This window comes from Xenopus laevis, chromosome 3L, assembly GCF_017654675.1.
Source record: "Xenopus laevis strain J_2021 chromosome 3L, Xenopus_laevis_v10.1, whole genome shotgun sequence".
Lineage (NCBI taxonomy): Eukaryota > Metazoa > Chordata > Amphibia > Anura > Pipidae > Xenopus > Xenopus laevis.
Window position 1 is genome coordinate 132,790,209 of NC_054375.1, and position 16,095 is coordinate 132,806,303.

General features: G+C 40.9%; 1 protein-coding gene across 1 annotated transcript in view; it reads right to left on the reverse strand.

The window, feature by feature from the left end:
* Positions 1-2: 2 nt before the first annotated feature.
* LOC108711561 (serine/threonine-protein kinase 10-like) overlaps positions 3-16,095 on the reverse strand; it is a 40,416-nt gene continuing 24,323 nt past the window's right edge. The window contains exons 12-18 of the mRNA XM_041586981.1: positions 15,757-15,936; positions 13,790-13,916; positions 12,630-12,754; positions 11,028-11,213; positions 10,122-10,247; positions 297-410; positions 3-212 (exon numbers count right to left, since the gene is read on the reverse strand). Coding sequence (XP_041442915.1) covers positions 111-212; positions 297-410; positions 10,122-10,247; positions 11,028-11,213; positions 12,630-12,754; positions 13,790-13,916; positions 15,757-15,936 — 960 coding nt within the window. The 3' untranslated portion in view covers positions 3-110. The remainder of the gene's footprint in view (positions 213-296; positions 411-10,121; positions 10,248-11,027; positions 11,214-12,629; positions 12,755-13,789; positions 13,917-15,756; positions 15,937-16,095) is intronic.

Below are 16,095 nucleotides of genomic sequence, written 5' to 3' on the forward strand. Positions count from 1 at the left end.
AATTAGTTTTTTCTTTCTTTAAGAATATTTTTAATTTACATTGGATGAATGTGTACAATTTTTGAGTGTTGTTTTATTTTCATATATATATATATTTCCATTTGTTGTTGTCAAAGGAAGAATCGGGATGTCCGTCTCTCATAATCTTTGCATGGTTGTTTTCCAGTCTTTTGGATTTGCTGTTGTCTTTCTGTAAACTCTGCATCTAGATTCTGAAAGACATATTCGTGTTAGTGCAGGTAAAGGGTAACTGATATCAATGTAACATTTGGAAACAATAGCAATAAGCATGTCACCTCTTTACTCAGCCTCAAGCGTTCCTTCCATTGTTCAGATTCCATGCTGTGCTCTGCATCTAGCTTCTGCAACTTTTTTGTCTCCTGTGCTTGCAAGCTTTGCATCTTTTCTTCCTGAGAAAAGTCAAAACATTCATAAACGCACAAAAGCGACACACTATTCAGGTTCTGTATATTTAAAATCTGTATTGCATTGTGACATTTTTATGAAATGATTAACCAGTCACAGAGTAACGTATAGGCCCACCTCTAGGTGATGCTTAGTTCACTGAAGCATAAGCAAGAGTTTGCACAAACATTGGTCGAATCAGGTACTTTGTTTATTCACATATTTATTGTAGGGCGCTAAGTTTAGTCTAAATACATTCCAGGGGTGCCAAACGAGTGCTGTGATTGGCTATGTGGACTGGCAGCCTACAGGCGACCGTACATCTGTATTTACACAACCAAAACTTGCTTCCAACCCTGGAATTGAAAAATAATCACCTGCTTTGAGGCCACTGAAGGCAACATCCAAGGGGTTGGTGAACAACATGCTGATTTCAAGTCATTGGTTGGGGATCACTGCCCTTGATCATCTCATTAATTTAGACTAATCTCCAGTTTCTTGTGCTACACAAGCTTGTCAAGGAAGGGAGAATAGACTGGTGGATTGTTGTAGCTGGGACTTGGTAAATCTAGAAGAATGGGCCCCAATTCTAAAAGTTTTCTTCAAATTTGCCAGCAGATGGTAGTTTTGTAGACATGATGGCAACCACAGAAAATACCAGGGTCGGCAGGTTCACAGAAAAGCCAATATATGCCCCCACCCAGTTCCCCTTATTGGTAGAGTTCATTGGTCTGTCTGAATCTGAATGTGCTAATTGCCATTTTACTATTTCAGCAGAATAGAAGCTGGTTCTTCTTTCTAATGCAGATATGTCCCGGTGCTTAGTGGATTTTACTCCTAGATCAAGACTAATGCCTTGTGTAAGTTTCTTCACCCAGGCACAGGTTGTTTGAGGCTAACAGCTTGGAGGTTGAAAGAACCTTATTGGGACATTTCTACTAAAAATTATTATAAATTATTTTAATTTGAATAAAAGAAGAACTGGATTAAAACTAGAAACTCTAAATTGAACCATATAGTAAATTTACAACCTACATTAACGGGGGTGATTTATCAACATTCACATTTTTGTACAAAAACAAATCTAATTATATTTTCAAAACACTAAAAACTCAAATGTAAAACGTTGGCATCTAAAAGCTTGCAAGTTCATGTAGATGTCAACAGCCGAGGCAAAATTCAAGCCATTTTGGTTTTTTTTTTTAATTTTATTTTTTTTGAGCTTGTAAAGTCACAAGTTCGAGGTTTCTCATCTAAGGTTCAGGGCACACAGGCAGATTCAGGGAGATTAGTCGCCCCTCTTCATCGGGGCTACAAGCTCCACGAACTGCCTTCCCTCCAGCTATAATGAAAAATCGCCAGTGGGATGGCGCTCGTGGCAATTCGTTTTCCGAAGCCGTCCCGAAGTTTCCTCGTGAGGCAACTTCGGGCGACTTTGGAAAACGAAGTGCCGCAAATGCCATCCCGCTGGCGATTTTTCATTATAGCCGGCTGGAAGGCAGTTCGGGGTGATTGTCGCCCCAAAGAAGAAGAGATTTGTTGCTGGGCGACTAATCTGCCCGCGTTCCCTATGCTTAGATGAGAAACCTCGAATATTTTGAATTTGTGACTTTACAAGATCAAAAAAAAACTAAAATTAAAAAAAAAAAAAATTTGTCGCCGGGGCGGCTAACCTCCTCGAATCTACCCGTGTGCCCCTACCCTTAACTTTTGTGTTGTTGTTCTAAATCTTCTAACCAGAGTATCTTCAGAAAGACTGATGGCCAAAAAGGCAGAGATCACTGGTTCCTCTTTCAAAGTTCCAGGAATCTTTAGTAAAGTGCATTGTTTAGCATGGATAAAGTGGAAATTGTATCTTTTTAAATTCGCTTTGTTAGTCACAGCCTGGGAAATTCCAGGGGTGGAGTAGGAAATCACAAGATGAGCCCTGGAAAGTAGAAACCCCTTGAGACTGGTAACAGATGGTCTTTCCTGTCCACGTGTGTTCTGGTATTTAATAGTGATCTATATATATATATATATATATACACAAGAGCAGCACGTTGCTTTTAGGCCTTGATGGGCAGTTTGTATCATCCCTGATTCTATTGATTCTCGTTTTGATTTTTTTTCTAATCAAACCAATTTTTTTCTAATCAGTGCCAATTTCTTTCATTTAAAAACAAAATTTCCTTCTACAGATGTATTCTAGCCACAGCCTTTTTCTTTGTATTAAAGCTAAAACACTGATTTGGATTCAAGTTTATACAGTAGATCATTAAATATAGCCAACGATGAATAAGTGCTGCAGTGATTGGAAGCAGATCTGCACCAATGAGATCTGTGTATAAATCCTTATACTACGTATTGATTCAAGTATAAAGCTTTTAGAATCAATTTAAAACAATACTGTTATGCAACACGTATAAAGAACCAGAGAAGAAAAAAAAATAAAAAGACATAAAAACTTTTCAATTGGACTTCATTTTTTTCTTTTAGCATTTTTAAATTATTTTCCTTTTTTCTTCTGACCTTTTCCAGCTTTCAAATGGGGGCCACCGACCCCATCTAAAACCAAATGCTCTGTAAGGCTACAAATGTATTGTTATTGCTACTTTCTATTACTCATCTTTCTATTCAGGCCTCTCCTATTCATATTCATGTCTCTTATTCAAATTAATGCATGGTTGCTAGGGTAATTTTGACCCTAGCAATCAGATTGCTGAAACTACAAACTGGAGAGCTGGCGAATAAAAAGCTAAATCACTCAAAAACCGCAAATAATAAAAAATGAAAACCATTTGTATATTGTCTCAGAATATCCGCATCGTAATAAAAGTTAGTTTAAAGGTGAACTGCTTTAATAATAGGTTATTCCTAACTGCCCGCACCACCACCCATTACTTCTTGCTATTGATAGACAAGTGGCTGGTGCATTAACTATGTATGGTTATTTAATCATGAAGCAATGAAATGTCAAGCGTTACAATCCATTTAGGGTCAGGCCACACAGGGCGTTTTGGGGAGATTTGGTCGCCTGGCGACTAACCGCCTCGTTTTTGCAGCGACCAATCTCCCCAAACGCCTTCCCTGACTCTGCGCCGGCTTAAAATGAAAAAAAAAACGCCATCGCTAATCACACATGGCGATTCGTTTTCTGAAGTCGCCCGAAGTTTCTTCGTGAAAGTTTCCTCCCCAAAATGCCCAGTGTGGAATCACCCTTAGAGGGAGAGTTTCTGGCTGAAAATTAACTGAACACCAGTTTTTCATATCACAAAAGGATGTTCCTTACTGAAAGAAGTATTTATAGTAAATCAAAAGATCCATATACCGTGAGTTCCAGCTCGCTTCAATCGGCTCATGATCAACAAGCTGAGCTCAGTGTTTCCAGACAGCCACTAGTGGGAGTTAACTCACTATTTTCTACTATATTGTGCACTTTATTAACCATTTAGTTTGTAAATGATTGATGTTTTTTCAACATACAGCTACGGGACCTGTTATCCAAAATGCTTGGCAATTGGAGTTTTTCAGATAATGGATCTTTCTGTAATTTGGATCTTCATACCTTAAGTCTACTAGAAACATTAAATAAACCCAATAGGCTGGTTTTGCCTCCAATAAGGATTAATTATAACTTAGTTGGGATCAAGTACAAGATACTTTTTTATTATCACAGATAAAAGGGAAAGCATTTTTTAAAATTTGGATTAATTGGATATAATGAAGTCTATGGGAGATGGCCATCAAGTAATTCCAGCTTTCTGGATAACAAGTTTCCAGATAACAGATCCCATGGTATATTTGCTAGTTTTAGGTGCATATCCATTACAGAATTTGAACATACACCCTTTTTTTTAGGAATAGGTAGTTTTTAATATATAAAATTCACAATATTGCTGCTCTTTATTTTTATTAATTGTATGTGTGTGTGTATATATATATATATATATATATATAAAGATAAAAAAGACCAGCAACACCAGGTTTTTTTGCAAGTAGAAAAAGTGTTATTGCATATGTAACCGACGTTACGTTTCGGTCCCTTTTGGGACCTTTCTCAAGGTCTCACCTTGAGAAAGGTCCCAAAAGGGACCGAAACGTAACGTCGGTTACATATGCAATAACACTTTTTCTACTTGCAAAAAAACCTGGTGTTGCTGGTCTTTTTTATCTTTATATACTGGTCTTACCGAGCACCCAGGCAAAGGACTTGGAACGGAGTGCTGTCCACTACTATAAGATATATATATATATATATAAGTTTTTGTGTATATGCACTCTTACCAGATTTGTAGTTACTTCGGGTGCGTTGATCAATTTTGGTTATACAGGAAGATAGAAGGACTCGCACACCATTCAGTGAATGCATTTCCAACGTTTCATCCTCCATTAGGGCCTTTATCAAGGATTCCTTGATAAAGGCCCTAATGGGGGCCGAAACGTGGAAATGCATCAAAGAATAAAATAACACTGTTTTATTCACTGAAAAATGGTGTTGCTAGTCCTTCTATCTCCCTATACTGTATATACAGTGTATATATATATATATATATATTTCCCTTACGTCCCCTACGGCAGCACCATGAGATTTATTTTGCTTTCCCTTACATGTAGGACAAGTGAGAAAAAAAGAGTTAATTCTCCCCACCCATAAATACCAGCTACTCACAACCCCCTCTAGTGTTTTTTTGTCCTACCTTCGTAGGCAGGTGAGTGTATTATCCGCGTAAAGGTGGATGCCATATTAACGTTCTTTCTGTTTTTTTCCCTAGGTTAAAGATGCCAGGTCCCTAGGGGACTTGAAGACCGTAGACTGCATTACCCAAGGGGTCTTTCAGTCGGAGGTGCGAGTGGCCTCTTAGGTTTTGCCGTCGCCGCAATAGACTGTGCAGCCGAGGGTTGCCCATAAACAAAATGGCGACGATAACCTATGACACGCAACTTAGAGTTGACGTGATTGGTTAAGAGATGTTTACACTGATGATGCGGATCAGGTGTGCTGAAGTTCGCACCAGAGGATCTTTAAAGCTAATCACGCTGTGTTCAGACGCTCCCCTTGTATAGGAGTGTGATCAGCCTGCTGCTTAGAAATTGCTGCCTGGGTTGCAGCCTCCTTATTCAGCACTAAGGTACAAGGTACTCTGTGGGCATGCTTTTTACCTAAGATTCCTTTATAATCTATGTGTAAATTTTCATGTTTTTTCAGATGTCTACCCTAGCCTGTCAAAAGACACAGGAAGTCAAAGCATCTGCAGTGTAGAGCATGTGACACACTTCTCCCAGATGACTATGGGAAAAGGTTTTGTAAGGACTGTCTGTCCTATCTGGCTCACAAGGATGTTGAAGCACTTTCTGAAGCTTCTTCTTCGTGATTAAGGAGTTTATAAAATCGACTATGAAGGATATGTTTAACCAGTTGCAACCTGGCCCAGTCCCTATTGCGGATGATATTGTGAATTCTCCTACAAGAGTTAATCCTATATCTTTAGACGGATCAACTCAGGATTCATCCTCGGATGAGGAAGAAATCTTAGCCTTGTTTCCGGTGGAAAGCACTGCGAAATTGATCAGGAGAGTAAGGTTAACGATGGAATCTCTGGAAAGCGAGGATTCGCAGGCAACCACTTCTCAGGTAGCTAAGAAATCTAAAAATTTTTCCGGTTCACCCAGTCATGAAAGATTTAATGACTAGAGAGTGGAAAAATCCTGAAAAGCCTCCGTCTATAACAAAAAGACAAAAGCTTTTGTTTCCCATTCAGGAAGAGGAGATACAGTCCTGGGGGACTCCTCCGAAAGTAGATGTAGCCATTGCCAGACTGTCTAACAAAACACTCATTCCTGTGGAAGATGGTTCAGGATTAAAGGATCCTATGGATCGCAAGATGGAGTCCGTACTTAAAAGAGTTTATAATACGGGTACAGCTATTTGTAAGCCAGCCTTGGCAGCCTCGGCAGTGGCTAGATCAACCAGGCATTGGCTTAAACAATTCACGGAGGCTATCAACAACAACATATCCCGTGAGGAGCTTCTGGAATCTCTGGAAAAGGTCAATATGGCAGTTGAGTTCTTGTGTGACTCATCCATTGAAAGTATTAAGCTAGCTGCGAAAACTATGGCTTTATCTACAGCATCCAGAAGAGCTTTATGGCTAAGAAGCTGGTCAGCTGATTCAGTATCCAAAAACAGCTTATGTGCCATGGCATTTGAACCAGGTCGTCTCTTTGGATCAGAGCTGGATAAACTTTTGGAATCTTTGTCAGGCTCTAAGAATAAGCGTCTTCCTCAGGAAAACCAATCAAATAGGAGCAAAATTCCTTTTTCCGGAATAGAAGAACATCACCTAAAAGAGATAACTACTTTCAAAGAGACAGAAGAAGGAACGATACAAATTCCTTTCGGCCCAATAGAGCATTCAATTCTTCCAGAGGTGAGAGAGGATTTGGGAAAACCTTCCCACCAAAGAAAAGGCCATCCTTCTGACGTCAGAAGTTTACTGCCGGTAGGGGGCAGATTAATTTTTTTCTTTCCAGAATGGAAAGAAACCATTGCAGACGCATGGATACTCCAATTAATTGCAGAAGGCTACAGAATAGAATTTCTGAGTCTACCTCCTCAGAGGTTTATTCTTACTCCCTTAAATTCTCCAAACAAACAGCTGGCTCTCGAGCAGGCCATCACAGAAATTGTTTCAGCCAGAGTTCTCGAACCAGTGCCTCCACTGGAGATTCATCGAGGAACCTATTCAAAGGTCTTTTTAGTCCCCAAGCCAAATGGGACTTTCAGAACGATTGTAGACTTAAGACAAGTAAATCAGTTCATCCACAAGAAGACTTTTCGTATGGAAACCATCAAGTCGGTGATAAACATACTAGACAGAGGCGACTATATGGCTTCTTTGGATCTCAAAGATGCTTATCTGCATATTCCAATTTTTCATGTTCACAAGAAATTTCTTCGGATTGCTGTGTTCATCAAAGGAGTTCTGCACCATTATCAGTTCAGAGTTCTTCCTTTTGGGATAACAACGGCACCTCGGGTGTTCACCAAGGTTGTGACCTCGATAGCAGCGGTTCTAAGAGAAGAAGGGATAACTCTTATACCTTATCTAGACGACTGGCTGATTACAGCAGTGTCAGCAGCGCTGTTAAAGAAGCATTTAAACAGAATCGAGCTGCTTCAGTATCTAGGATGGATAATAAATTGGGACAAATCAACCCTAGAACCATCCAGAACAATACAATTTTTGGGACTCATCATCAAATCTGCGGAAATGAAGTTATATCTTCCCCAGGACAAGATTTACAGTTTGAGGGAAGCTGTTCAAGAGATAATCAGAAACCCTCTTTCGACAATCAGAGGCTTAATGAGAGTCCTAGGTTTCATGACGGCATCAATAGAGGCTGTCGCTTGGGCGAAGTTACACATGAGACCTTTACAAACAGAGATACTTATGAGATGGAATCGGAAAGTTTCCTCCATAGATATGAAGATATGTCTCAGCGCAGAGACACGATCCAGGTTGGAATGGTGGCTTCAGGAGAATCACCTAGTACAGGGTCTATCTTTTCAACAGCCGGAATGGATAGTGCTAACTACGGATGCCTCTCAATGGGGATGGAGAGCCCATCTGAGCCATCTAACGGCACAGGGCATTGGGATCCAATGGAAAGCTCCATGTCCTCAAATTTCAGAGAATTGAGAGCGGTCTACAAAGCCATTATGAGTTTCCAAAGACAACTAAAAGGCAAGAGCATAAAGATTCTTTCAGACAATTCCACCACAGTGGCTTACTTGAACAAGCAGGGGGGACCAGAGTTCCCTTGTTGAATCAGGAGCTATTCAAGATCTTGAATTGGACAGAGAGACACAGTCCTCGTCTGATGGCGGTGCATATAGAGGAAAGGAGAATTTCATAGCGGATCATCTCAGCCGGAAAAAGATTGCTCCAGGGGAATGGTCCCTAGATCAACACATATTCTGGAGAATTACAGATCGATGGGGAATGCCAGAGATAGATCTCATGGCCAACAGGAAGAATCGCAAAACACAGAGGTTTTGCTCCTTAAACAGACTAGATCGTCCGGATTATATAGACGCCATGTCAATCAGGTGGAAATTCCAACTAGTTTACATCTTTCCCCCAATACCTATGATTCCCAAGGTTTTACAGAAGATCAGATTGGAGAGAGTGCAGACAATTCTCTTAACCCCATTTTGGCCTCGGAGGAGTTGGTTCTCTCTGTTAATGAGAATGTCCAGAGGACAGTATTGGATTCTCCCGCACTTTCCGAAGCTATTGACCCAGGGGCCTCTGGCATATCAGCATCTTGCGAGATTGAAGATGACAGCTTGGAGACTGACAGGTCCATTTTAGAGTCGGAGGGACTCTCTAAAGAAGTAGTAGACATACTGATTCAATCCAGAAAAGCTTCTACTATCAAGTCCTATTCTAGAGTCTGGAAAAGATTCAGAGACTGGTGTAAGAGGAAACAGATTTCGGAGACTCAACCTTCTGTGCCGGTGTTGTTAAAATTTCTTCAAGAAGGTTTTGATAAAGGGTTATCAGTAAATACTATCAAAGCACAGATCTCTGCTTTATCTGCTCTCCAAAATAGATCTTTGTCCACTCTACCGCTTCTTAAAAGATTTGTCAAGGCTATTTCAAAGATCAGGCCTAAACTCATTCAATCCTCTCCTACTTGGGACCTACCTCGGGTGTTGAAGAAATTATGTGAAGCACCTTATGAACCCCTGGAAAATATCTCCATTAAGTGTCTATCTTTGAAGACTTTATTCTTAGTAGCCATTACTTCAGCTAGAAGAGTCGGGGAAATCCAGGCTTTATCAATAAAGGAGCCTTACTTGACATTCCTTCCAGACCGGGTTGTCTTGAGAACCCTTCCTAATTTCAGACCTAAGGTTGTCAATACATATAATATCAATCAGGAGATTGTTCTACCAAATGTTCAGGAAGCCCAAGGCCACAGCTCTCAACTGGCCCTTTTGGATGTAGGCAGAATTCTGAAAGCCTACCTAAGGAGTACAGAAGAATTTAGATTATCTGAAAGTCTATTCATCAGTTTTTGCGGAAGAAATAAGGGGCTAAAGAGCTCGAGACCGTCATTAGCACGTTGGATTAGAGAGACTATCCGGACGGCCTACATTAAGGATAATCTCAATCCTCCATTCCCTGTCAAGGCACACTCTACTAGGAAAATTTCTGCTTCATGGGCAGAGGCAGCCAATGTATCCTTGGATCAGATATGTAGAGCGGCAACCTGGAGTAATCCAGATACTTTCATCCAGCACTACAGGGTAGACATCTCGGCTTCACAGGAAGCTTCCTATGGCAGTAGCATACTACAGAAGGCGATATGAAGATACCCTCCCTTGTTACTCGTTAACTCTCATGGTGCTGCCGTAGGGGACGTAAGGGAATAAGTAAATTTATACTTACCGTAATTTACTTTTCCCTTAGTCCCTTAGGCAGCAATAAATTACCCGCCCTAATAAAATACTTAAGCATCGGTCTGTGTGTCTTATTAAAAAAAAAAAAAAAAACACTAGAGGGGGTTGTGAGTAGCTGGTATTTATGGGTGGGGAGAATTAACTCTTTTTTTCTCACTTGTCCTACATGTAAGGGAAAGCAAAATAAATCTCATGGTGCTGCCTAAGGGACTAAGGGAAAAGTAAATTACGGTAAGTAAAATACACAGTAATAGCTATTTTGTACCTGAATCTGCTGTAGTTCATTACATGTTTCTTCTAGATGCTGCTGGAGCTTCTTCATTTCCTCCTCTTGTCTCTGCTGCTGTTTCTGAGTCTCTGCTTTCTGATGAGCAGCCTCTTGCAACAAGAACTAATGAGAGAATTTAAAAAAAAAAGCACATTTTTTTAAAGGTGAGCTATATTTTAACTCCTGCTTTTTAAATATATATATATATATATAAACAAGGGAAAGTTGTTCTCTGTCTTAAATATATTGATAATGGGTTGAGTGCTGAGGACTCTTGTAATTGTCTATATATGTATAAATATATATATCTGCAGGAATAGCGACACTCACGGGACTCTTCTGAAGCTTAATAAATGTGATACTTTATTGGAGACTCTAATAAAGTATCACATTTGTTAAACTTCAGAAGAGTCCCGTGAGTGTCGCTATTCCTGCAGATATACCATTACATGTTTGCTGGCACCCGGGCATTTACACAGGAAACGGAGTGCACCTTTGGGACTTGTTTATATATATATATATATAATACACAAAAGCCATGAATATCCTGTAAATTATATCCTTATAAACGGTGAGTTCTGATGTCATTTCTGTCACATGACTCACTGAAACTTGTGTATTATAATAAATAAAGTACCCCCTGTTGCAAAATATGAGGATATTAGAAGTTACCTCAGAGTTCCATGAGCTGTATAAAAACACTCGGCCTTCGGCCTCGTGTTTTTATATGGTCATGAAACTCCTCGGTAACTTATAATATCCTTATATTTTACAAGAGGGAGGAACTTTATTCACTATATATATATAATGGATTTATAGCCCTGTTCTGCACATTTGTGTAGGATTTGAAGGCTGGAATATTGTGTGGCTTAACAGGGATGGAATGGCTGATTTACTTGTTACCTGTTTACTTCTTTCTTTCTGTTCGGAGACACTTAGCCCTTGACTTTTAATCCTTTCCTTAAACATTGCCTGGCGAGTCCTGGCTTCAATGCGCTGGGCCTTCTGCCACTGAGATCTCTCCTGTATATGTTTGCTCTTCATGTCATCTACAAGTAGACTCTGATAATGCTTGAGCCTCTCCGTGTCCTGTTGGGAACAGTAGGGAAAGAATCAGCTTGTAACCCAAACATTGATCTTAAGGGCAATGTCACACCATGAGAATAATCACCAGCGATACATCTCTGCTTCTGTGCGCAACTAATCTCCTGTAAAAGCTTTCCCCGGGGATAATGTGAATCACTAGTGGTAAAACCCATGTGTCACTTCATGCGTTGCCTCAAGACGAACAGGGCCGGATTTACATAGCGGGCACCCCTAGACCCACTGCCGTTCGTGGTCGTCCCCCCTCCCCTTTATTCGGGCAAATTTTTGTCATTGGGACCGGAGCAATGGGGGTCTTGGAGCATGTGGAATTTAAAAAATATCCCCAGTGTTTCTGAACCAATGTGGGTGTGGTTAGACAGCATGCAGCCCCCCCTAAAATTCTGCCGCCCTAGGCCGGGCCTTGGTGGCCTTTCCACAAATCCGGGCCTGAAGACGAAACTTCGAGCAATTCTGGAAGACTGAATCGTCTTAAAGCTCTACTACATTTTTTAGATATGCACATATCTCACACATAACCATAGTAAAACAGGTACGAATAGACCAAAAGGTTGAACTCAATTGTAGGGATGTACCAAATCTACTATTTTGGACTCAGCGAACCCGAAATTAGGGGTGGGCAGGGGAAACCATTTTTTACCTCCTTGTTTTGTGGCAAAAAGTCACGCGATTTCCCTCCCCGCTCCTAATTTGCATATGCAAATAAGCATTCGGTTCGACCGGGCAGAAGGATTCGGTCTGCTAAAAAAGGCCGAATCCCAAACCGAATCCTGGATTTTGTGCATTCCTACTCAATTGACAATTGTCTTTTTTTAACCCAAATAACTACATTACAATAACTCTTTTTTTCTTCATTTTCAGAAGTGCAACTGAAGCCCAGAATAAACGGAGCTTATTTTAATATTATATTTTACTTATATAGCACCAACATCATTTTTTGCGCCAGTGAGGCTTACAATCAAATATCCTAACCTTTCAGCCACCATATTATTGGGCTGTACCTGCCGCTTAATTTCACCCTATTAATCAGATTAAGAACTTTGTGTAGTTGATATACATGCAAATCAATCAGTGACCCCCATTTGAAAGCTGGAAAGAGTCAGAAGAAGAATGCAAATAATAAAAAATTAAATAATTTAAAAAATAATTTAAAAAAAAACTATAAAAAAGAAAAAATGAAAGCCAGTTGAAAAGTTGCTTAGAATTAGCAACATACTTAAATGTGAACCACCACTTTAATGCAAAGTTAGTTTAGGCTTATATACCCCATTCCTTGTTTTGGTCAAGTACTTTAGGAACATTTCCTTTACATGAATATGAGAGTTCATATATGCTCATCCGACTGCCCATGGAATACCTGGGGCGGTAACTATGTTGATATGGAAAATGTTCTTCTCGTACCTTCTCGTGCCTCTTGCGCAGCTGTTGCCTTTGTAAGCTGTGTTGTTCAATTACTTGCTGTCGGAAAAGCTGATACTTCTCCTGTAAATGCCTTTCCTCAAGCTTCAGGATCACTGAATTACGAGCTGCAGAAACCCAGCAGGCAAACAATATCATTAGCGACCATTGTAAGTATAATAGGATATAACTCATTCTCACTGGAATTATAATTACCGGGAAACATCTTGTGCACTGCCTTTAAGGGCAGAGACACACGGACAGATTCGGGGAGATTTCGGCGCAATCCGATGCGCTGCGCAAAAACTCAGGCGTCATGTCGGATGCAACGGAAATAAGGTAAGTAATTCTATTGTCGGATTGTGTCGCAGCGTTGATGTGACGTGACACGACTGCCGGATGCAGACGCTGCACGTTTTTGCGCAGCGCTTCGGAATCGTCCGTGGAGTCCTGCCCTTAGTCGCCCGGTGATAAATCGCCTCTTCTTTGGGGCAACTCATCTCCCCGAACTGCCTCCTGTCCCACGTGCTAGAATCAAAATCACCGGCAGGATGGCACTCAAAGCTCTTTATTTTCAGAAGTCTCCCGAAGTTTCCTCGTGAGGCAATTTCGGGGGACTTTGGAAAACGAAGCACACCAATTGCCATCCCGCCAGCGATTTACATTCTAGCCGGTGGGAGGCAGTTCGGGGAGATAAGTCACCCCAAAGAAGAGGTGATTTATCACCAGGCGACTAAATCTCCTCGAATCTGAGTGTGTGTCTCTGCCCTAAGAGATCAAATCATCTGCTGTCCATGCAGGCCCGGACTGGCAATCTGTGGGTTCTGGCAAATGCCAGAGGGGCTGCTATAAGGTCCCATAGAAAGTCAGTATTTAGTGGGCTGGTGGGGGCTGGATGGGCCTCTGTGTACCTGAAATGCCAGGGCCTATTTTAATTCTCAGTCCACACCTGTCTCCATGCATATAACAATATACCTTTCATTCAACAAGTTGGCTGCATTTACTGTTTTTTGAATCGTGTTGCATGACCGTCTTCAATACTTCTGCCAAGTGATCTACAAATCACATTGCTGCTTGGTAGATTTCATCAGCCCTTTAATACCCTCCGTTTTCTTATTTACAAGATCTTCCCGACTAATCCTTAATCTGTATCTCCCGCCTACCTCTCTTCAGGTGATGCAGTTTGCAGAGGTTCTCCTTCTCGATACTCATGACTTTTTTCTTGTGATCGGTGACCACCTTCTGTAAAGCTGCGTTTAGCGCTTGCTGCTGCTCTAACAGGCATTGATCCTAAAAAACACCAAGAACATTTACCCTCGTTACTGATACATTTCTAAAAGCATTTGATTGGCTAAAATCAAATTGATTTTAGTCATTTCTCTCAGGCAGGTGTACTCTGTGAAAAATTCCGTGACACTTTGCACCTTACTTGGGACTAGTCTTGTCTATTCTTCTGTTAAATGTCCTTTTAGCACCAGCATTATATGTGCAAAGTGCTCATTAATAGCGTGGGCCGTAGAGCGCATTTCATTAGGTGATCATCATCTTTCTCTAGGGGCTAAACTCCACAAGAGATTTTGTCGGATGGACAAAATGTATCCTATGAGTCAGATGTAGTTACATGGGTCAAAATATAATGGGACTGATACAAAAATCTGATGTGTAGACTACATGGAAAATTTGCACAACACAACTGTCAGATGTGAACGCTGCATGTTATGTAGGTAAAATCTGCTGGTGTTTGACCAACCTTTTTTTTTTCCATTGAAATACATTGACTGTCGGATGTAGATGCACAAACACACGACACCATAAGACTTTCTCTGATCCAACTTAACATTCTAACTATAGGGTATTAGATTTCGTAGGATCCCACAAATCTTGGGTGTTGTGTGACAATATCAGATAAAATCTGTTGCACAAAATGTGACGCTCAAAATCTCCTGTGGATCCCTCTTTTGACTCGTTCATAATAGTTGGGTGTCCTGCTAAGTTCTATCCTCCCGAAAACTGCTACCACAACTCTTCATGCACATTTGTGTTTTATATGGGGGTTGAAGTCAATTCGACTGTTTGCAGGGATAACAATAGCCTTGCCTTAAAATCACATAAAGTATTTAGATTCTGTCAGTGGATGTAGATGTGTTGCAACTGATCTGCTTACACCAAAGTTATAATAAGTAGTGACTTTAATGCAAGTTGCAGCACATCTACAACCAGACTATTAACGCTCCGTGTGATTTTAAGGCAAGTCTGGGGTTGGTGCCTCTACAAGGCTCATATCCAAAGGGTTATGACACAAATCTTACCTTCATTTTTCTGGTAAGTTCATCGTGAACTGGAAATGTATCTATTTCTACCGCTAAGATCCACTATAAATCATACGCGTCGCTTCGTATTCCGAAGTTGCCTCGCGAGGAAACTATAGGGCGACTTCTGAATACCAAGCGACCGGTGTGCCATGCCGCAGGTGATTTTTCATTTTAGCCGGTGCAAGACAGAGGTAAGACATTTGGGGAGTCCAGTGTGACCTTACTCTTATAAGGCTACAATACCTCACTAGAGACCATATTGTTTGTTACTTCTATGTCCGAATGGGAAATGGAAACCTCACTGTAAGTACAATTTGCCATCCATCTATTGTTTTCTACAACCGCAGATTATGAGGGTTACAACAACAATACAGTTTGTGTGAAAGAAGAAAGAGGAGGAAAGGTAAGAGTAGTAGGGGCAGGGGTGTTCATAATTGGTGAAATACAATTGGCTGGATGGACTCTATCTCTGCAAAGTGAACAATTGTACTGGGATACATCATAAAAGGAGGCTTTTGGCTTGGATGTTTAGAGCCTCTGAATAACAAGTATTATCAGTCAGTGGGCAGTCTCGACAGACCCTTGGCATATATAGTATTTTCTGCTTTTGATAAGGTAGAGGCTTGGACTTATTCTAGTGGCTAGAGAACCTTTTACATATGTATCTCAGCCTATAGAATGATCGCTGCACCTTCGTTGTAGTGTGGGGTGATGGAACCAGCTTTCCATGCTCTGGTTGGTTAAGCCATGTTGGAATATGGCAACTGTAATGACTGCTGAGCTGGAGTCAAGGTGGTCTGCAGAGATTATCATTTTACCTCTTGCCACTTCTCCTTCAACTCAGCTTTCTTCTTAGTCCGCTCCTTCTGCTGCTGAGACTTTAATCTCAGGGCCTCCTGGCGCAATCGGTTAGTGTGTTCTTGCTCTCTTTTCATCCGTGCCTGCTCCATCTGCCTCTCCAGTGCATCGATCTCGCGGTCATAATACTGCTTCTTTCCCTGTGTGAACACAAGTTCTGCCTCCGTTAGAATCTCCCAGTGCAAATACAAACACCATGGATTAAATGTCCCTAGCTGTAGGGTCCATATGGTTATCAGCAAGTGGAAGATGTAGTGTTCTGAATCACACAAGCAGTCCTGCATTTTATTAAAACCCTG